The sequence below is a fragment of the Acinonyx jubatus genome, chromosome B3 (assembly GCF_027475565.1).
Source record: "Acinonyx jubatus isolate Ajub_Pintada_27869175 chromosome B3, VMU_Ajub_asm_v1.0, whole genome shotgun sequence".
Taxonomy (NCBI): Eukaryota; Metazoa; Chordata; class Mammalia; order Carnivora; family Felidae; genus Acinonyx; species Acinonyx jubatus.
Window position 1 is genome coordinate 70,196,420 of NC_069386.1, and position 22,683 is coordinate 70,219,102.

The window sequence follows — 22,683 nt, forward strand, 5'->3', positions numbered from 1 at the left end:
GATCACACTCACTCTCTTGTCTAAAAAAAAATTTTTTTTTTATTTTTTTAAAAAGAAAAAAAAGGGTGTCATTATCTAACGGTTCGTGGTTTCGAGCCCCACATCAGGCCCTTTGCTGACAGCTCAGAGTCTGGAGCTTGCTTCAGATTCTGCATCTCGCTCTCTCTGCTCCTTCCCCGCTTGTGCTCTCTCTCTCTCTCTCGCCTCTCAAAAATAAGCATGAAAAAAAATTACAAAAAAATCTAAAGAGATTATCATTATACATTTCCCAAATGGCGGCTAATGACAGAAAACACAAAGTAACAGCAGTATGAACAAGATGGAAGTTTATTTCTCATGTAAAAGAAAGCCAGGGGTAGTTAGTGCAGGATTGGTGAGGTGCTCCAAGGTGCTGGACTTCTATCCCAGGTTGTGGCTTCTACGTCACTGTTCAGATGGCCACTTTAGCCCTAGCTAGCATCTCCAGCCAGCAGGGAGCAGGGAGCAGCCAGCAGGGAGAAAGGCACAAAAGGGGAATGGCAGTGCCTTCTAAGGGTACATCCCAAAGTGTCACACACCATCTCCACTCGAATCTCATTGACAATGACTTGGTCACACGGTCATATTCAACTGCAAAGGATAGCGGCAAACGCTGGATTTATTCTGGGTTGTCATGTGCCCAGCTAAAATTCTGGTTGTTATTACTAAAAAGAAAGGGGGAATAAACACTGGAGGAAAAGCAAGCGCTTTTCCCACTTGCCTTCAAGTAAACACTGTTCTGGAAAATGGTAATAAGTGTGCTTCAAGAAAAGTGTCCTGATCCAAAGCTTCAGAAACATTGTTATCATATTCCTTCCCTCAAAGAGTCACGAAATTCACAAAGCATGAGATTCTGAGAGGCTTGACTAATTTCCTTTGATTTGGAACTTGACAAACTGATTTGAGCATGGAGCTTCATTTGAGTGGCACCACTGTTAGCATCCAAAGGAACAGGGTTCTATGGAATAGCAGTTTGGGAACTTGTGCAAGAGATTAGGAGCCATAGATGGCACCAGAGTGCAAACCAAGGAAACTATAAACAAAGGGAATGTAACTTAAATAGTCCCAGTTTTGTTTTTTTTTTTTTGGTTTGGGGGGTTGCCCTTCAATATTCATATAAAAATAATCCAAACCCCATCACTCACTACTACTAGAATTTTAGTGCCCTTCCCAAAGGCACTTTAGAAGCTCGTTGAGGAGTGCTTTTTAAATTTATAAGTCCTGCATTAACTTCTTTAATGCCCACCAAACACAAGTATATAGGGCTGAGAAAAAAATCTTAACACTAACTCACATGCACTACTTCCAGCAGCCATCAGCAGCCCTTCACTAGAACTCCTTTTGAATGTCCCTTTCCTTGGTCATTCTGATATGGGGTTTGCTTATTCCCCTTATCATCTTCTGCTTTATATCTCCTCTTCCCCAAGGCCTGGGCCCCCCTGTCCTTGTAGTGGTGACCACAGAGTTCCCATAGAGGAGCGTGCAGGAGACAGTGATCATGCCACAAGAGGGCGCTAGGGGCACTCTTCTTGAAGATGGATTTTCTGAGTGCTTTACCTAAAGCTGAGGAAACATGAACTGCCCATAGGAAAGAATGGGAGTGGAGGTTGCAGAGTTATTAGGGGAGGGTTAATGACCTCACCACCAGCCCTTAACCACTCCTTAGTCTGCCCCTGCCTGGCGCATCTGGGTGGCTCAGTTGGTTAAGCACCCAACTTCAGCTCAGGTAATGATCTCACAGTTCAGTTCGTGAATTCAAACCCCACATTGGGCTCTCTGCTGTCAGCACTTAGCCTGCTTCAGATCCTGTCTCCGTCTCCCTCTGCTCCTCCTCTGCTCACATGCATGTGCGCTCTCTCTCTCAAAAATAAATAAACATGTAAAAATAAATAAGTAAGGAAAGAAAAGAAAGAAAGAAAGAAAAAGAAAGGAAGAAAGGAAGAAAGAAAGAAAGAGAGAGAGAGAGAAAGAAAATATATGGTGGCTCAGTTGGTTAAGTGTCAGACTCTGGATTTTGGCTCAGGTCATAATCTCACTGTCAGTGAGACTGAGCCCTGCACTGGGCTCTGTGCCAACAGTGTGGGGGTTGCTTGGGATTCTCTCTCTCTCTCTTCTCTCTCTGCCTCTCCCCATGCTGGCATTCTCTCTCTCTCTCTCAAAATAAATAAACATTAAGAAAAAAATTATAAATATATATAGTGAATGGAGGTGGTTTCTAAGTGAAAGCGTCCCTTTCTTGGCTACTAACTAAAACTACAGAAACCTGGGCCTTACCCTGGACCTACTGAATCCAAGTCTCTGGAGGTAAGGCCCTGGAATCTGCATTTGTAATCAGTAGGCCATCTCTGGTGATTATAATGCACACCGAAATTTAAGGGTCACCACAATAGATGAGCCCCAAATTGGTAAGCAGCATAATACTTTCTAAAGACTTGCAATTCCAGGATAGAACTGACTTTTACATTACAATACAGAGCACCTGACACCTCAGTCTGAAAGCACCACATCTGGATTCCTGCCCTGCTGCAGAGCTTCCATCCCACAAAGCCTGTGCAAGTGCCTCACGTCACATGACTCAAGCAGCTTCTCAGAGGGCCCCCTCCTTGGACACTGGTAGGGCCTGCCCCCAAATGCACCACACCCTTGGAAGAGGAAGGATTGGTCTGTATTCCTTAGCTGTGATCCTCAATTACCTGTGTTCTTTCAGCAAATCTGGAGATCATTTCACAGGGATCATACACATGAGCTAGGATGATCTGGGTTCCACCAGGGAGAGAATTTCCGGGGCCAGGCATAAGTGTGGAAGAAGTGACAGTGTGCCTGTGGCCTGGAAGCAGGGCCGGGGGTGGGGGTGGGGAGCACTGGCAGTGAGAAGCTGGGAATGGCTTGGATTCAGTAAGGTCACTTAGGGCACAGGGTGCACTCCTCCCCCCCCCCCCCCCGCCATGTCATTCTCTAATCTTCTTTGTGCCCATTTTTCTATCACCCAGATGCCACCTTTTAGCACCTCCCTAAAGACTGAAAGGTTGGAAGCACTTCTAAATTGGGATCTGATTTCTTTCCCCCTATTCATTTTCACCAAAGAACCCTCCCAAACCATTTTCACCTCCTATCCTGGTGTGGAGAACAGTCAGATGATGGGTTTCTTTCCAACCTTGGAAGTGGGCCTTGCTGGTGAGGAAATTTGTGCTGGTTCCCACAAACTTTCATGCAACCAAAGTAAAGCCCTGGTGTCAGGAAATATCTCTAAGTGCAGGGCAAAGGGCATGGGGCCTTACCAACTCCTCCAGGAAGCCTTCTTTCAATTAACCACCTCCATCTCCTCCTTGCATCTCCATAAGAAGCCTGTCTCCACACTCCCTGTACATAATTTGGCTTAGTGATTGCTGTGTGGAGCAGCGAAGGGTATATTTGGCCTTCTTTCCCACATGTGGGTTTCTGGAGAGCCAGGAAAAGGAACCTGTTTGCTCTAGCACACTGCCTGGTATTTCACAAGAGATCAAAAGTTGTTTGCAGAGTGGATGTGTGAAAGAAAATTCGTAAAATGGAGTCAGACACGCTAAGGGGCCATAAAATGGAGCCTGGAGCCTTTGGGGAAGTGAGTCTGAAGCACGTCCTCACACCAATGAAACCCAAACCTCAGCACTGTACAAACAACATCCTGGAAAACATCCATACGCTTTGGCCAGAAGGCCGGAAAAACTCTTTTGCAACCTTTGCTTGCATGTGACTCTCCAGTGGCATTCTAACAGCTCAGCACTTTTGCAGCTAGCCCCAATCACATCTCATTGAAAACAACTCATGTAAATTCTCTTTCCTCTTGAAATACCCTGACCTCCATTGTCTCTTCGGGGCACACTTTTCTTCCACTCTGCGCCTTCCAGGTGGCAATCCCCAAGACCCCAAATCAGTGCATACATTTATTCTGCAGTTGCTGCTTTGTCTTTTGTTGGCCAACAGATGAAAAAGTAAAAGACTTCAGGTCTTGTTCTCCCTCTGCCATGAACTAGCTAGGCGATCCTGGGCAAGTTGTGTTCCTTCGCAAGTCTGAGTCTATATTTCCAAAACGGACTTGGTAACAAAGGAAGAATTTGACTCTGAGGTTCCTTTCTGCTATCACAAACTAAGTTTCTGAGCTAAACTGAAATGACACAATTCCTATTCTCTTAAGGAGACAAATTTCTGGCAACCAATTCTATTCCCCTCCCCCCATACACAGGGCGGGTAGAGATGTGGTCTCCGCCCCCTGGCCTGGAGTCAAGGTAAGCAGTGGGGAAACGGAGATGGAGCCTGGCTACCAGACCCGGAAGTGGGGAGGTGGGGCTCTGATTCAGGAATGTGGTAGAGGTGGAGGAGCCCTGTGAAATGGCTTAGGAAATTGACATTTTGGTCAAAAGAACACACATTAAATCAAGAACACTAAGTATTGGCCAAAAAAAGGTGGGGAGGAATGAAGCACCACTATTCTGGTGGGGTCATCAGCTACCTTTGGCAACTGGAGAGCTGTTCCCTAAACACACTGTTAACTAGTGGATTCACGCAATACCTTTCTAAGTCTCTGGCCAGCTGCCAACCTGCCCTCCCACCACCTCACCTGTCTCTTTGTCCAGGTGAGACCATCAGCCTAGAGCTTGCATGTGTCCAAGAACAAGCAGCTCCTGACTTGGGCAGGACATGTTCAGACTCAGATCAGAGGCTATCAATCTCAGCCTTACACTTAAAAGCCTCAAGCTGTGAACATGGGAGATCCTGTTCTCCCTTGGGGGCAAAGTAAGCCTTTTTTTTTTTTTTCTTGGTAACTTTATGTGTGTCCCTGAAATGACTGCCAGTAGGCCATAACCCAGGGGAGGCCAGGTTGAGGGAAGCTGCATAAACATGTCTTTCTAACAGCTACTTGGTAGGCCCCCTGTCCCTTAGATTTCTACTTCTGAAAATGCTTTGATCTTAGCATATCTGGCTTCTCATGTGTGTCCCTGGACTGAGCCCCAGCAGCTTCCTCTGCACCCTCATTGAGGAAGGACCATTAACCCAGCCTTCCCCACAGCACCTCCGAGGACATTCAGATCCTTCATACCACTCCTGTCTCTGCCCTCCTCTCCGGGCCAGTTCCAGCTCCCCTGAAAATCAGTAAGATGCCCTTAAAGAATATGAATGATTGTCCCCTGAGCCCAAATAATCAGCAAGGCCCCAAAGAATCCAGATTCATTAAACAAGCAAACAAACCATCTCCCCTTTCAGAAGCACCCAGCCAGGGCAGAATGAGCAGCGGCCTGGGAGTCCTGAAAGCTAGATTCCTGTCTTGACACTGGCTCTGCCACTAACTAGCTCTGTGGCCCTGAGCTTAATTCTGTGGTTCTCACCAACATTCTTTAAAAGTGGTTGGGAACTGGCAGAGTTGGTGGAATGCACGAGGTGAAAACAAGCAGGAGGTGAAAACAACTAATAATTTGGCAAAAGACATCCAGCCATAACATTTCCTGATGCAGGGCTCTAGGCCTATTAGACACAGAAATGGAGCTCCCAGTGGCTTTTTGTCAACCTTACTACCACAGTAATTTTTTAATTAAAAAAATTTTTTTTCAACGTTTATTTATCCTTGAGAAAGCAAGAGAGAGAGACAGAACACAAACAGGGAAAGGACAGAGAGGGAGACACAGAATCTGGAGCAGTCTCCAGGCTCTAGCTGTGACCACAGAGGCCAAAGCAGGGCTCGAAGTCACAAACTGTGAGATTATGACCTGAGACGAAGTTGGACACTTAACCGACTGACCCACCCAGGTACTTCCCCCTCCCCCACCAAGTAATCTTTTTAAAACACAAATCTAGTTCTGGGGTGCCTGGGTGGCTCAGTTGATTAAGCATCCAACTCTTGATTTCAGCTCAGGTCATGATCCCACAGTTTGTGGGATGAAGCCCCACATTGGGCTCTGTGCTGACAGTGTGGAGCCTGCTTGGGATTCTCTCTCCCTCTCTCTCTGCCCCTCCCCACTTGTGTGAGCATGTGCATGCTCTCTCTCTCTCAAAATTAATAAAACACAAATCTAGGGCAGTGCCTGTGCTGTTCACCCCTATCCCCACCAAAAAGAACCTTTCAACACTTCTTCAAAATATTGACAGGGCCATATTGTGGCCTAAAAGGGGGGCTGCCACAGAATATTTTCCAGGCATGCCCCAATGATGACCCATCCCTCACACTGCAAGAGTGTTCTCTCTATTCAAGTCCCCAGAACCTCCATGCTCCTGTCTCCCCTGATGCAACAGGATCTGGCATTCTTTAAAAGCCTGTATAACTTTGTGATTTAAAGCAATTCTTGCAACTCATTAACCAAATATTTATTGAGTATCTATTAGGTGCTAAAAACTGTTCTAGCCTCTGAGACTTCAGCATTAAAAAAAAAAGAGAGAAAAAAAAAAGAAAGAAAGAAAGAAAAAGAAAAAGAAAAAAGAAAACAAAAAACAAAAAAAACCCCAAAGTTCTCCTGGAGCTTGCAGTCCAGTGGTGGGGGGTGGGAGGAGAATTAAGAAAAGCAACAGCAGCAGCAGCCAAAGTCATGTGGCATGTGCAAAGAGGGTGTGCAAAATTAGAGAACGGGGGACAGAGAGCAAAGGGGGTGGATGCTATTTAATGTGGGTGGTCAGAGAAGTCCTCTCTGATAGGTAACATCTGAATAGGGATCTTAAAAGCAGGGAGGAACTGAGCTACACAGGCAGGAGGAAGATAAGATTCAAGACAGAGAGAAGGGCATGTGCAAAGGCACTGAGGCAGGAATTTCTGAGGTGCTCAGAAGGCTAATGTAGTTGGAATGTAGCCACCAAAGGGAGTGAGCTGTAGGAGATGAGGTCAGTGAAGTGAGGGGAGTTCAAGAAGCAGCAAAGTCATGTAGAGATTTTTTTAAGCCATGGCAAGGAGCTTTGACTTAATGCTGAATGAAATGGAGATGCACAGAGGGTTTTAAGCAAAGCAATGACCAGCTCTGACCTAGGTTTCAACAAGAGTATTCTGTCTGCTCTGTTGAGAATGGACTGAAGGGGCACAAGGACCAACCAGAGAGACGTGCGAAGGGGCCATTGCAACAACACAGGCAGAAATGGTGGCAGCTTATGTGACAGTGGTGGTGGTGGATGTGGTGATAAGTGTTTGGATTCTGGAAATGTTCTAACTGTGCAGTCAACATCATTTGTTAAAGGATTGAATGTGAGAACGGTAAATAATCTTGGGTTGGTTCCAAGATTATTTTGCAGTTCTTCCAAATGTTGAAGAGGTACCGGAAGTTAAATACTCAGCAGTATAGCTAAGAGTGAGGTGAAAAATACCTGTGGTTTCTAGCTCTTGTTCATCAGGTGAGTCAGGCCACATCTGACTGAGGGGGACGTAAGCACCAAACACACAGCAGGCAGGGAGTGCAGGTGAAGGCTTGATGTTAGCTAGGGTCTCGACCCTGTGTGAGGAATGAGAGCCATGCACCTATCCACCTGTCCCCTTCAAACCAAGCAGGCTGAACCACTGGGCCGTCTCTTATCTTTTGGAGTTTCCTGTTCTTAGCACAGTCTGTTTCTGTGGCCTGGGGAAGTAAGGAGGGTCACAGAGAAACTAAATTTGGCATGTGGTTGCTCCCAGAACTACCCTTATCCAGGGAAGACGAAGTCCCAGCTGGAAGGCAGTGATTCTGAGGAGGGTGGATGGGATACAGGATCCGTAGAGTTACTGGGGGTACTGGGTAGAATCTCCAGTTGTGGCCTGTGGAGCAACTGCGCAGCTGCTGTAGTTCCTAGGCCAACCCTAATTATAGCTGAGGAGCTTTTAACAAATAGCCATGCCAAGGCCCTATCCTCACAAAATCCAGTTTAATGGGTTGGACCCCAAACCAGTGAATGGTAAAAAGCTTCACAGGTGAGACTAATAAGCTGGCAGGCTTGAGCATCCTGCTTAGAAGTTCATTCCCAAGGTGCTACCATGCTTGAGACTCCCCCACCCCCACAGGCACATAGCCCAAGTCCCTGGAATGTTAGGCTTGAAGGAAGAAGGGACCCCAGGCTTTATGTGACAAGACATCTTGCTGCATTTGCTGACCCTTTGTGGTCCCAGTACCCAAAGACGGGCCCCCATGATTGCAGTGGAGGAAAATTGAGAGCTATGCAAAACGATTGAGAGAAAATACAACTCTCCCAGTCCTGAATGAACAATTTTTGGATAACAACAAAAAACTGCAAAAGTGAAATGCTGGTCAATTTTAGAAATAGTGATTTTTGTCAAAGACCATATAAATGATATGTAATAACATCTGGTATTTATCCAGATTTAATAACACAAAGAACATTTGCCTGAGGATTAAGTATATAAACCTGAAGTAGTGGAGTATACAATGGTTTTCATCCAGTGTCTTTAGCTACAGAAGGTGCTCCCTTCAGTGGGAAGGTGTTTAAACACCAAGAAAGCTGAAGGTCTACTGGGGGTGGAAGACAAAAGACAGAAGAGGAAAAACAGGGCTCGTCCGGGATTTGAACCCGGGACCTCTCGCACCCTAAGCGAGAATCATACCCCTAGACCAACGAGCCACACACAACTGCTCTCTCATTTTTAAACTTTAGTAAAGAAAATTTTAGCCACGTAGACAGTTGGCCCGAAAGTCCCCTCTTTACAATTGTGGGCACGGGGTGACGCCTAGTGGATAAAGTGATCACTGCAGTCTCTCTCACCCAAATTCCGGAAGGCGATGCCCCTCGACTACAGATTTTTTCGGAAAAAAAAGCCCAGGCATCAACGAGAATATTTTGGCACGTTTTGGCTTCTGAATGAGCCAAAGATGCTATACAGGAATGGTGCGAGGCCATTGCATCCAGGACAGTCACGGGCTGCGGGGCGACCCCGGGGGCGTGGGGAGGGCTGCCCGCGGTTGGCGGGAGAGCTGGGCAACGGGGAGGCTCCTTTCGGACTAGGCACTCTGCAGACCGTTCCTGCGCTCCGACATCTCCCGCCCTGCCTCACACTCCACGGAGCGTGCTTTCCGGAAAGCTTTCGCGTGGTGTCTCCTCCAGCCGCGTCAGGGCGCCCTGCAGCCGGATGACCCCAAACTCAGTATCCTTCGCGGAGAGACAGCTCCCGTCGTGTGACGCCCTCCCTGGGGGGGAAGGGAAGCCGTGAGACAGGAGAGGGCCCTGACTCTTCCTGTGACCAGCTTGCGCCTGGCCCAGGGCAGGTGCTTCGAACGTCAAAACCTAAGAGGTGGTCCTGTCTCTCGGGACAGGACGTGTGTTACAGCTCTTTCCACCAGTCTCAAATACTGCGGCTTAAAAGACGAAAGAAAGCAAAACAAACCAGGAAGGGATGGGCGAAAAAAGAGATATGAAGAACCCGGGAAACGACAAAACGACGAACCACAGGGCGGAGGGTGGAGGGCGGGGAGCCGGGAAGAGACCAAAGGGTAGAGAATATGCTTCCTCACACTCCACCAGCAGGTAGCGTGGCCGAGCGGTCTAAGGCGCTGGATTAAGGCTCCAGTCTCTTCGGGGGCGTGGGTTCGAATCCCACCGCTGCCATATGCTTTTGAGCTAATTTGTAACAGACAGCAGTGTTTGCATCAGTGTGGCCACATAAGAGCACTGAATCTCTTTGCGTTCCTTTCGAGCCCCAACCTCTTTCTCCAGTTAGTGGGAATATGGGTATATGCTGTTTTGTAACTTCCTATTTTTTACTCTTTCAAAACTCAAAGTTCTTATTAGTGAAAAACAATGCCATCATAAGATTATAATGATGCCTTTGAACCCATGGTTTCCCAGAGGTAAAGTACTAGTACTTTAATATCATATACCTATAACCTTTGCTTTGCCTTTCTTCACTCAATCAAAGAGCATGTTTTGATCACTTGTTTTTGGCACTGTTCTATTGAGGGGTGCAGAAAAGATGAGTAAAACATAATGCCTGCCTGTTACAAGGGAAGCCCACTGACCAAACTGGAAAAGTAAGCCATACGATTACAAAACAGTGTTGAACCATGGTAAGACATCTTCAAGCAGAAAGCAAATGTCCTATAAGGAAGGCAATGTGAGGGTTTGGGGAGGATGCTGAAGACAGTGGACTCTGCAGTTAGACTACCAGAGCTCCAGTTCTCACGTTACTAGCTGTGTGGTGTCAGGCAGGTGGCTTATCTTCTGTATGCCTCAATTTCCTCATATGTAAAATGAAGATAATACTGTATACGTCATGGAAGTGTTATGAAAATTAGTTCATACATATAAAGGTGCTTAGCACAGAGTCTGGCAGTCAAAAAAATGTTAACTATTTTCATTACTTAAATACATATTTTGGCACACTTAAGACTACCCTTTCTTTTCTCCCATCTGGGTTGAAATTCCACTACAGATTAAATAATAAAAGATCAAACATTGTCTACAGAAAGCTACATGAAGTGACAAAGTCTATATGATAGTCTTGTTATTATCAATACAGGTATTTGTAATTCTGGTGTCTGCAGATAAGCAGTTAGGTAGTTTCTTTCTGAGGAGAAGCCTGAATTGGGTACTTGGGCCCAAGTGGAAAGATCAAGATCAGTTTAGGCTTTCCATTTTTAATGTAAGCCCATTGCCATGGTTCCTACCCTTTGGGAAGACTTTAATATGAGTCTATAGAAGCCAGAAATAAATGCTGTTTAATTGTGGCTTCTGGAAGCCAGCAAGTATGTCCAGGAATATGGTAACATTCATTCATTCATCCATTCATTCATTCATTCATTCATCCATTCTTCACCTACTATGTATTGTATACAGTGCTAAGTGCTTAGGGCACAGCCACAAGCATAATAAAACTTTAGGCCTTTATATCTGGAATTTGTATCCTAATAGGGGGGAAAGAGAAGACAAAAGAAACAAACAAATGTGTGTAATCATGTCAAATAATTGTAAGTGCTGTGAGGAAAAAAATAATGTAGGGAATAGTGACAATTGGGGGCTATTTTGGAAAGGGTGATCAAGGAAGATGTCTCTAAAGAGGTGACATTTGAGCACAGAAGGAATTAAAGAGGAAGTCATACAAATATCTGAGGAAATAATATTCCAGGAGGAGGAAACAGAAAGTAAAGCTCAGAACAGGAAACCAGCACCATGTATTTGAGGAACAGAGGGCCAGTGTGGCCAGAACAGAATGACTGAGAAGGAGGAGAAAAAAAGAGAGAGAGAGAGAAAGGGAGGGAGGGAGGGAGGAAAAGAAAAAAAGAGACAACGCTATGTGACAACACATAAAAACCCTTGTAAAGTTTAACACATTGTACATTTTTAAAACAATGACAATGTTAGCATGCATCAGCCCCCAGTTCCCTCTCAGGAAAGAAAACCGCTCGGTATATGTGGCACCATATAAAGTTTCCAAGAAATTTCCCATACACTGTTTTATGTGACTGAATGAGTCCCTGGAGTCAGGCAGGGGAAGGGAACGAATTACCATTTCCATTTCACTATGGAGGCACTCTGAGGCCAAAGAATGATCTGCTCTCGTACCTGCCCGCCGGCCTGTCGGCCCAGGGGAGTGAGGAAACACGTCGTGGGACAGAATTCGAAAGCTAGCTTGCAGCTGTCTCTACTTTGCTATTTCACATCGCGTAGGGAGCCTTCGGTTGCATCATTTTAAGCAGAGAAGAAAGGACAAAATGCAGCGACAGAAACGTAAACAAGTTGGAAGCAAAACTGGGCTCGTCCGGGATTTGAACCCGGGACCTCTCGCACCCTAAGCGAGAATCATACCCCTAGACCAACGAGCCAGCCTACAGATGCCTTTTAACTCTGCCTCAAGGCTCATTCCCGTCACTAGGGTATCCAGAACTGTATCACTCGAGTGCCTTCTGTTGGAAGGAATGCGTGTTTGTTTACCCAGAAAGCGTAAGCCTCACAACAGTCCTTTATCAGCTGCTATAATCACCAGACAGAAGCAGGGAAAGTATCGGGCATTGCCTCAACGTCTCAGTAGGTGCGGAGGACCTGGGAGATTCTGAGGTGCCGGGTCCTGCCCTCCTATATCTTCTGAGGCGTCTGGAAGTGAGGTTCGGAGGAAAAAAGGACCAAAGGCCCCAGCGAGATTTGAACTCGCGACCCCTGGTTTACAAGACCAGTGCTCTAACCCCTGAGCTATGGAGCCTCATCCTGTGGGCTGTTTCTCTACCTCTCATCTTATAGAAGCACACAGTAAAGCCAACATCCCAAAGCACTAAGAACTTTGACCAGAGCAAAAATCCAAGATATTCTTCCATAAAATGAGAATTTCTTCATGTCCTGTCAACCCTCTAAAAAAGTTCCTTTCGAGTAGAGCCACCACCAGGCTGTCTTGTCTTTCATCTTGATACTCTCCTGAGACAGTGCATCCCTGTGCATCTGGAGCCACCGAAAGGATGCAGATATAAAAATCTCAGATATTTGGGCACATAGTAGACCCACCTGAGAAGTAAGAGATTCCTATCGAGGGTGCCTGGTGGACAGATTATAATACACTCCTTTCATTTAATATTGTGATAAAATCTGGGGAAGGTGAAAAAAGATTTATCATGGTTTTGTCCTTTCTAAAAACCTTAAGTATTTTGGGATCAATGCCTCTCTCTCGAAGGCTTAGGGGTAGGAGCATGTAGGGAAAAGGGGTGTTGGGGAGAAAGAGTTTAATCCTTCCTTAAAGGAAGATTTACCTACATCTTCGGTATGAAAATAATACAACTTTTTAAAAAGGATTTTCACTTTTTAGAAACCTTGTTTATATAAGCTAGTAAACAGGAACAAAAAAATTATTTAAGAAAGATATTGTACTTATTTCTTACTGCAAATATAATCATAGCTGGGAACACTGGAAAAAAGCACTGATTCATGCAACCCCCAAAAGTGGACCAATTCTGTTTAGCAAGATTTCGACTCTGTCCACACGCCTGTTCTTGTGCCCACTATTTTTTAATGTTTTCATTTGTCCAAGATCATGAAGTTTCTAAGAAATCTGTAAGCTTATCTGTAAGCTTATGATTCATTGTGTTAGAGTAGGCAGTAGTTAGATTCTAACAGGATACCTGGAGGCCAGCAAGGAGGAAGTCATGGTCAGATCCAAGAAAGTCAGAGGCCTGTCCTGGAGGCATTCCATACGAAGGGCGACCAAACCCAACAGGCCCAAGACGGAGGATGCCAAGACAGGAAACCCCTGACCCAATTAGGAAGAAAAAGTGGGAAGCCCTGCTTCCAGCCCCAAGTAATGAATATTCTATGCCCTAGTTAACAACTGCTGACAAAAGATAGAATCCCAGACCCCAGGGACACAGTGCTCTCTCAATTTCGCTCTTGCTCTCATATCTCGAGAGTACTTTTTGCCTTAATAAACTTTCCTGCTTGTGTCGCTCATCTGCTGTGTTGCATGTCTGTCTTTGGGTTATTTTTCATGACAAGACCAGGAACCTTCCAAGACTGCTTCAGGTCTGACTGGGTTTAAGCCCCAGGACCTCAAGTCTCTGCAGCCTAGAGGCCCCTTTCAGGCTCAGGCTTGAGCAATGGAAACTTGATCAAGGCAAAAGGGCCTGCAGTAACCCTCTGGCTGAATGCAAACAGGCCCATAAGATGACCCACTTCAAAATATCCATAGGCCCTAACTGACCAATGGGCTACTTACACATAGGCACAGTAGCCAAAAAGGGAAAGTCCATACATGCTCCCCTTCCCGGTTTAGATACATTCCTCCCCACCCCCACCTCTTGCAAGCAATCTCTCCCCTGCTCTTCCTCCCGCTTCTCCCTTGAGGTGTATTCAATAAACATCTACCACCTTTGTTTTGCCTCGGATGTTCTTTCACCCCTCAGGCTACCTGCTTCCACCTGACCTTGCCCCACATTTGGGGGCCCCCATCCAATCAGGAAAGAAACCACACATAGTTCACCTGGCAACAACTGGCAACAACTATTTTTCATTGTATCAATGTAAAACACGGTGCCACTAACCTTACAAATCTTGAAGGAAGAGAAATCTCCATACAGGCAGAATCAGGCATTTATGGCAGATATTCTTGGTTCAGGGATGAGTCACGGAGAGGCCTCACAAGGTTGTCCTAAGATGAGAGGAACATATCCAACTGTTCAGGGCCAAGAGGGTAATAGGATCTTCTGTGGCTTGACAATAGCCGTTCCTCCCAATGTTCCCTTGGTGTGCAAACCTCAGTCTTTCTCCAGACAATATCCTCCTTGTCTGTAAGACAACTACAAGGCTTTGAACTGACTGCTCTGCTTTAGAGAATCAAGAATCGGTCGCTGTATCCCATTTGCCTACACAAGGCGTTTTACTGGTAGAAACTTCCAAGTTAATCAGCATGGTCATCCCTTTGGACTTGAGTATGTAGCATAGTGGTTAGAAAACACCTGGGTCAGTTAGTTAACCTTGCAAAGTTGCTGTATCCTTGTTTTGGAAATGAGAGTTCATTACTATCATCACGGTTATTACCACCTTTATTATTGTTATTTTATTCAGAGACACGGGCCTTACGCAACATTGCTAAACAGTCAAAACCAGCACCCCAACAGCTTTCTCATCCCCTCCCTACTTGCTGTTTCTCTTCTCTTTTTCTCCCATTGCATTCTTGGCTCCTCTTAACCTTTTCCTGAAATCTGTTCCCTCATCCTCACTCTGTCACAACTGAGCAAGCTTCTATTCTTTTCTATTCTCTGTATGGACTGAATTCTTCCCTATAACTGTAGACTGCTTGTTACACATCTGAAAGGAATTTAAAATGCTCAAAGGAGCCTCCAAAAAGAGAAGCTAGGACAACAACCATGGGCCTGATGGTTTTTGTTCCCCTTCACAGAGGCTGTCTTTGGGTTCAGGGTCCTCCCTCTCTTCACAGGATAACTAAACCTTTGCCCAAGAGACCCTATCTACATTCAGTCTATTTCCTACCCCTGAAGTTTGTCCCAGGACCTTACATCAATCTCTCTCATTCTTCCAGCCACTCACTGCCCTCAGCTCACTTGGGTTGGCCTGACTCAGGAGGTTCCAAGAGCCTGCTCCACTAGTCTGGTCCAGAGAGCAACATCAAAAAGGCCTGTTCCAGAGTGTTCTGGCCAATTAGAAGTTCTCTAGAACAACTTGACCCCTGGTAGGGATCTTAGGATTATTTTTAATTACTTTTTTGCATATTTGTCTGTATTTCATCCATTTCCCCTCAACTTTTTATTGCGCAAAGTTTTAATTCTAGTGTAGAAATAAAGGAAGACCAAGTAAATGACAACAGCAAAGGCTATTTATTCAGAGTTTGCTGTAGCAAGGAAGTCAGCCATCATCATTTGAGTTTTGTCAGAGACTCAAAGGCAGACAGAAAAGTGGGAAAGCTTTATAGTGGAGGGCTTCAGGTGTGCCTTGATTGGAGACCATTGGCATGGGGAAGCTATAAACAGTCTACCTAGAAGCAAAGCATCCTATGTGATTGGTTAGGGGTGCATATTTGGCTTTCTCTGGTTGGTCCTAAATTGGAAGCAGGGACAAATATTAGGAAAGCTGTCAGTTGCTAATCAAGTCTTGGCCATTTGGGGCTGATTATTACAGAATTATTGCTTGGCTCCCTGGCTTGTTACTAGAGATAGTGGTCTAAGTTCCTAGAAGTCTGACTTAAAGATAGTAGGATGGTTTCCTGAGCTGATGAACATTGTAAGGGAAAAATACAAGTTAAAAAGAAGAGGTTTGATTCTCCCTGTCAAAACTGAGAAAAGTGATTACCCTTCTCTCCTTTTCCTTTGAACATTTATTTTAGAAAACTTGCAAGAATAAGTACATCACAGTGCTTTGCATTACTATGATGAACAATGTAGGGGCACCTGGCTGGCTCAGTCGGTTAATGTCTGACTTCAGCTCAGGTCATGATCTCACACTTTGTGAGTTCGAGCCCTGCATCAGGCTCTGTGTTGACAGCTCAGAGCCTGGAGCCTGCTTCAGATTCTGTGTCTTCCCGTCTCTCTGCCCCTCCCCTGCTCATGCTCTGTCTCTCTCTGGCTCAAAAAAAAAAAAAAAAAAAAAAAACCAACTATGATGAACAATGTAATTAACATGTGAGACCATAAAGGAACTAAATATTTAAGTAGGGGCTCAATAAATACTCAAAAGACTATCTATTACATTCATCCAAATACATCCAAATACATCCAATACATATCATTCACCAGTATTTAATTTTGAGCACTATTTTTACAGTACAGGCCACTACTTGGCTGGCTCTGTACTGGAGCTAGAGAAAAAATTTTACATTGCAATGTAATGAGAGTCTCCTGCTGATCTAGAAGGATTCTGGTGGGAACTTTTTCAAATGCCCTAAATTGACTATGGGGGCATTTGATACATAGATTGGAACAGAGAGTCCCTGTCAAAATTCTCTAACCTTTGGGGAGCTTATTAAGATTCCAATTCAATAGACCTAAGACCCTGCATTTCTAATAACTTACCAGGACATGCTGATCCTGCTGGTGCCTGGACCACAGTTTGAGTATCAAGGTCTTGAATTTACTGCTTGTAAATAAATTTTCATCATCTGGACTATTAACAAGGTAAAGATAGCAGGAAATTCAGGGTTAAACTCTCTGGCATTAATGCAGAATGCTAGAGCTTAGAATACTAGCATTCTGTGTTGAAGAGGGAAGGAATAACCATGTGTCAGATAAACCCATCACATTTATCTGTATCAGGCTTCTTTCCAAAGGGGCCGTTATGTATTTGCTTCAGATACTGGACAATTAAATGTGTGACAAAGGAAATCTGAGATACCTGGCTTGTGAGTCTCTGGGCATTTCTTTCTTTTACTGTGCAATCCAACATAGCAACCACTTCTTGAGGGAAGTAGACCAAGGCTCCTCCCTCCACTGAAGGATCCAGTGAGTTCAAAGTAAGCAAGGAGTACTCAAGCACTATTCAGTGATTCAATAGGGGAAGCCATGCACACTGGTCAGTAAAGGAATTTCAGCCAGGTACGAGAGAGGGTAATGCTTTCTCTCCTGATAGGAAACTGATTTCAAGTCTGTCTGTTTGGATGCTGAAAATGCAGCATGCTAGGATCAAGGGGAGCTCTGCTGTAAACTAGGTTCTTTCCTGTTGACTGGTTCTTTTTATTGCCTGATCAAGAAGGGCCCAGAACACTTGCACCTTATGACATGTTGGTGTTGGTGGTGTTTTAAGTTAAAACATAGTTACATAAACTCTGGTTTATTTAAATGTGTGTGTTTACCAAATTAGCCCTAACATACACATACACAAGTGTGCCTGTATAATCGCATCTGTAAGAGCTCATCAAAAGACCTTCCCAAGGGAGGAGCCAAGATGGTGGAACAGAATGGAAGTTTATTTTGTGTCTCACATTCATGAAATACAGCCAGATCAACACTAAACCATCCTGCACACCTAGAAAACGGATTTGAGGATTAACACAACAATCTGCACAACATTTACCACAGAACTCAACAGGTACGCAGCACAGCGAGGTGAACTGGGGGAGAGAGAAGCTGCAGAGGGCAGGGAGCTGTTTATGCTTGCAGAGGGAGAGCAGAGACGGGGGGGGGGGGGGAGGGCGTGGGGAGAGTATGGGAAAAGCATCCCCCCCCCCCAAAAGCAGCTGGAGAGAAAGTGGAAAAGTGGAAACAGCCACAGGGACTGAACAAAAAAGGGAGAAAGGAGAAAGGAAAGGGTTTAAATTTCATTAAGACTGTAAACAGGGGGAGTGCAGAGTCTGAAACTCCTCAGCTCAATACCTGGTGGTGCTCTGGTGGGAAGGGCGAATTCCCAGGAGCAGAGTGGGGTCCGGGAAGTTCTCCGGCCACACAGGGAGAAGTGGTTCCCCTGCTAGAAGGACATTTGGTAGAGTCCGTGTGGCCACCGCTGCCGATTCCAGAGGTCTCAGCTGACCGCAAAGAACAACGACATTCGCTGGTGCTGGAACAAGTTCCTTAAGGGTGAAGCCTGGTGCCAGATGCATGTTGTGATTTTCCACAATTCCTGAAACGCTGCTGCTACACAACTGCGTGAACTTTTTCTGGGATGGGCTGGCGCCCAGCCTCAGTCTCTGGGCATCAGCAGCAGCACAGTCCCATAAATGTTCCTGGGTGCAGCTGGCACTGGCCATTGCTCGTTGACACGCTCCTACAGAGGGGCAGAACGGGTCAAAACCACAGTCCCTCAGAAGTGAGGGGCCGCGAAACACAGCTGCATCTGAGATAAAATTCAGGAGGGGGGGTGCCGCCTGGCAACCTGACGGCTTGGTCATGGACAGTGTAAACGCCGGGAGTGGACAAAAGCCAGAGACAAAGGACAGGTGTGCGATTGCTGGTCGGGGAAAACGGAGTTCAGATACTACAGACCGGGCAGTTGGGTGACGCCATTTTGACCACTCCCGCGCACGCGCATACACGCCTACAAGCGCCGCAACAATCCGCCCCAGTAAGCTAAGCAGCGCCATCTAGTGGAGAACGGAGCCGTTACACTAACCCCACCCACTGGGCCAACCTCACTCTTCAGGAACACAAGTCTCTCCGCCTGCTTAGTTTACAGACTCTAAAGTGCTTCATAGTTTAACTTCTAGGGGTAAACAGTGTAATTTCAATCGTATTTCAGTCTGTTCGCTGGTCCATGTATTCAATTTTCTTTTTTTTCTTTTTCGTTTCTATTCCTTGAATATAGAAAGAGAAAAAATTTATTTTTATTTTCAATTTTTATTAAAATATTTAAAAATTTTTTCTAGTATATTTTTTAATTTTTTGTAAATTTTTCAAATTCTATTTTACTTCCATCGTTTCATTTTATTCTATTTCATTGTAATCATTTTTTTCACAGTTTCAAACGTTTTCCTTTTTTTTTCCTTTTTCCCTTTTTTCTCTAATCTATCAACCTCCTTTCAACACCTAGACCAAAACACACCTAGGATCTAGCATCATTTATTTGATTTGTGTGTGTGTGTGTGTGTGTGTTGTTTTTAATTTTTTAATTTTAATTTTTTTACCTTATTAATTCCTTTTCTTCTTCAAAATGATGAAACGAAGAAATTCACCTCAAAAGAAAAAGCAGGAAGAAACAACAGCCAGGGACTTAATCAACACAGATACAAGCAAGATGTCTTAACCAGAATTTAGAATCATGATAATAATAATACTAGCTGGGGTTGGAAATAGTTTAGAATCCCTTTGTTTGGAGATAAAAGAAGTAAAAGCTAGTTGGGATGAAATAAAAAATGTTATAACTGAGCTGCAATCTCTAATAGATGCTGCAGTGGCAAGGATAGATGAGGCAGAATAGAGAATCCGCGATATAGAGGACAAATTTATGGAGAATAATTAAGCAGAAAAAAAAAGAGGTAGACTAAGGCAAAAGAGCCCAATTTAAGAATCAGAGAAATCAGCAACTCATTAAAAAGGAACAACGTCAGAATCATAGGAGTCCCAGAAGATGAAGAGAGAAAAAAAGGGATAAAAGGGTTATGTGAGCAAATCACAGTGGAAAACTTTCCTAACCTGGGGAAAGACACAGACATCAAAATCCAGGAAGCACAGAGGACTCCCATTAGAGTCAGCAAAAACCGACCATCAACGTCAAATTCACAAAATACTCAGGCAAGGAGAAAATCATGAAAGCAGCAAGGGAAAAAAAAGTCCCTAACCTACAAGGGAAGACAGATAAGGTTCAGCAGCAAACGTATCCACGGAAACTTGGCAGGCCAGAAAGGAGTGGCAGGATATATTCAATGTGCTGAATCAGAAAAATATGCAGCCAAGAAGTCTTTATCCAGCAAGGCTGTCATTCAAAATAGGAGAGATTAAAAGTTTCCCAGACAAACAAAAATTAAAGGAGTTTGTGACCACTAACTGCAAGAAATTTTAAGGGGGACTCTGTGAGGGGACAAAAGACAGAAAAAAAACAAAAGACCAAAATCAATAGACTAGAAAAGACCAGAGAAAACCATGAGAAACTCCAACTCTACGAGAAACATAATGGCAATAAATTCATATCTTTCAGTACTCACTCTAAACATCAATGGACTAAATGCTTGAATCAGAAGACATAGGGTAACAGAATGGATAAGAAAACAAGATCCATTTATATGCTGTTTACAAGAGACCCACTTTAGACCTAAAGACACCTTCAGATTGATGGTCAACAAAAGAAAGCCGGAGTAGCCATCCTTATATCAGACAATCTAGACTTTAAAATAAAGACTATAACAAGAGATGAAGAAGAGTATTATCACCGTAAAAATTTATGCTCTAAATGTGAAAGCACCCAAATATATAAATCAATTAATCACAAACATAAAGAAACTCATTGATAATAATACCATAATAGTAGGGGACTTCAACACCCCACTGACAACAATAGATCATCTAAACAGAAAATCAACAAGGAAACAGTGGCTTTGAATGACACATTGGACCAGATGGACTTAGCAGATATATTCAGAACATTTCATCCTAAAGCAGTGGAATATACATTCTTCTCCAGTGCACATGGAATGTTCTCCAGAACAGATCACATCACACACTGGAACACAAATCAGCCCTCAACAAGTACAAAAGATCATACATGCATATTTTCAGACCACAACACTATGAAACTTGAAATGAACCACAAGAAAAAATTTGGAAAGGTAGCAAATACTTGGAGACTAAAGACCATCCTACTAAAGAATGAATGGGCTAACCAAGAAGTTAAAGAGGAAATTAAAAAGTACATAGAAGTCAATGAAAATGATAACACCACAGCCCAAAACCTCTGGGATGCACCAAAGGTGGTCATATGAATAAAGCATATAGCAATCCAGGCCTTCCTAAAGAAGGAAGGTCAGATACATAACCTAACCCTTCACCTTAAAGAGCCAGAAAAAGAACAGCAAATAAAACCCCAAACCAGCAGAAGACAGGAAATACTAAAGATTAGAGCAGAAATTAATGCTATCTAAACCAAACCAAAACAAAATAAAAACAGTAGAACAGATCAATGAAACCAGAAGCTGGTTCTTTGAAAGAATCAACAAAATTGATAAACCACTGGCCAGTTCGATAAAAAAAGAAAAAAGAAAGGACCCAAATAAAATCAAGAATGAAAGAGGAGAGATCACAACAAACACAGCAGAAATACAAACAGTAATAAGAGAATATTATGAGCAATTACATGCCAATAAAATGGGCAATCTGGAAGAAATGAACAAATTCCTAGAAACTACCAAAACTGAAACAGGAAGAAATGGAAAATTTGAACAGACCCATAACCAGCAAAGAAATCGAATTAGTAATCAAAAATCTCCCAAACAAGAGTCCAGGGCCAGATGGCTTTCCAGGGGAATTCTACCAAACATTGAAAGAAGAGTTAACACCTATTCTCTTGAAGCTGTTCCAAAAAATAGAAATGGAAGGAAAACTTCCAAACTCTTTCTACGAAGCAAGCATTACCTTGATTCCAAAACTAGACAAAGACCCCACTGAAAAGGAGAACTATAGACCAATTTCCCTGATGAACATGGATGCAAAGATCCTCAACAAGATATTAGCCAACTGGATCCAACAATACATTAAAATAATTATTCACTCATGAACAAGTGGGATTTATACCTGGGATGCAGGGCTGGTTCCATATCCACGAAACAATGTGATTCATTACATCAATAAAAGAAAGGACAAGAATCACATGATCCTCTCAATAGAGGCAGAGAAAGCATTTGACAAAATACAGCATCCTTTCTTGATAAAAACCTTCAAGAAAGTAGGGATAGAAGGATCATACCTCGAGATCATAAAAGCCATTTATGAAAGACCCAATGCTAATATCATCCTCAATGGGGAAAAACTGAGAGCTTTCCTCCTAAGGTCAGGAACACTACAGGAATGTCCACTCCCGCCACGGTTAATTCAACATAGTATTGGAAGTCTTAGGCGCAGCAATCAGGCAACACAAAGAAATAAAAAGCATCCAAATCACCAAAAGAAAAAAAAAAAGACCTTCCCAAGAGCTACCCATAGACTCCAAGTTTCTTATCTGGCTCAGTAGGAGGCATAATAGTTTTTAAATAGTTTTAATATTTCAAAAATATTTTAGCAATAATTTATTAATATTTAAAATTTTTATTTTAACATTTAAATATTTTTATTTTAAGTAGGCTTCATGCCCAACGTGGGACTTAAAGTCACTGAGATCAATGGTCGCATTGTCCACCCATTGAGCCAGCCAGGTGCCCCTTAAACTATATTTTAAATATTTGTTCTCTCCCTCCCCACTTTTTTCAAGTAATGAAAAGCCCCAAGGTCTTTTCTTTCTTTCAAACTGATGCTTCCTTATCTTACACTTAGAGGTGGGTATACATGACTTCTATGTTCTCCACAATTTGAGATTAACAACAATCTTCCCACATCATTCTTTCCAAAGTGGCAAAGACTTTTGTGCACTGCTGAAGGCAATCAGTTCACACTCGCTTTTTTTTCTGAGGATTCTGAAACACAAAGTGAAATTTCTTAGAAGTCCTACACTTCAGCCAAAAGGGCCAGGGAGGGGTATTGGAATCCCTCTGCCTCTAGCGAGTAGGGAGCAGAAGCCACACCCTTGACCAGTCCTCTAGACCGGTGGATCACTGGCCTCCCGTGCTGACCACCTCCAAGCTGACCATTGCACCTCACTCTTAACTCTGGGAGCTTCTGGAGACAAAGAGAACTT

At 43.9% G+C, this 22,683-nt stretch overlaps 1 protein-coding gene and 4 non-coding genes across 11 annotated transcripts in view; 1 reads left to right on the plus strand and 4 right to left on the minus strand.

Moving 5' to 3' along the window:
* The window catches only part of RNASE11 (ribonuclease A family member 11 (inactive)), a 97,190-nt gene that overhangs the window by 11,376 nt on the left and 63,131 nt on the right, over positions 1-22,683 (minus strand). For 4 of the 7 annotated variants that reach the window (XM_053224239.1, XM_053224238.1, XM_053224240.1 and 1 more), the window contains one exon: positions 13,965-14,071. In XM_053224239.1, the coding sequence (XP_053080214.1) occupies positions 13,965-14,014 (50 nt within the window). In that variant the 5' untranslated portion in view covers positions 14,015-14,071. Of the gene's footprint in view, positions 1-8,175; positions 9,138-13,964; positions 14,072-17,744; positions 18,659-22,316; positions 22,446-22,683 lie in introns of those variants that run through there. The other 3 variants (XM_053224237.1, XM_053224241.1, XR_008299260.1) reach the window with 3 other exon arrangements.
* TRNAP-AGG (transfer RNA proline (anticodon AGG)) lies at positions 8,503-8,574 on the minus strand. The gene has a single exon. It is a non-coding gene; the product is annotated as a tRNA-Pro (tRNA).
* TRNAL-AAG (transfer RNA leucine (anticodon AAG)) lies at positions 9,474-9,555 on the plus strand. Its single transcript has one exon. It is a non-coding gene; the product is annotated as a tRNA-Leu (tRNA).
* Positions 11,697-11,768, minus strand: TRNAP-AGG (transfer RNA proline (anticodon AGG)). The gene has a single exon. It is a non-coding gene; the product is annotated as a tRNA-Pro (tRNA).
* Positions 12,070-12,142, minus strand: TRNAT-UGU (transfer RNA threonine (anticodon UGU)). The gene has a single exon. It is a non-coding gene; the product is annotated as a tRNA-Thr (tRNA).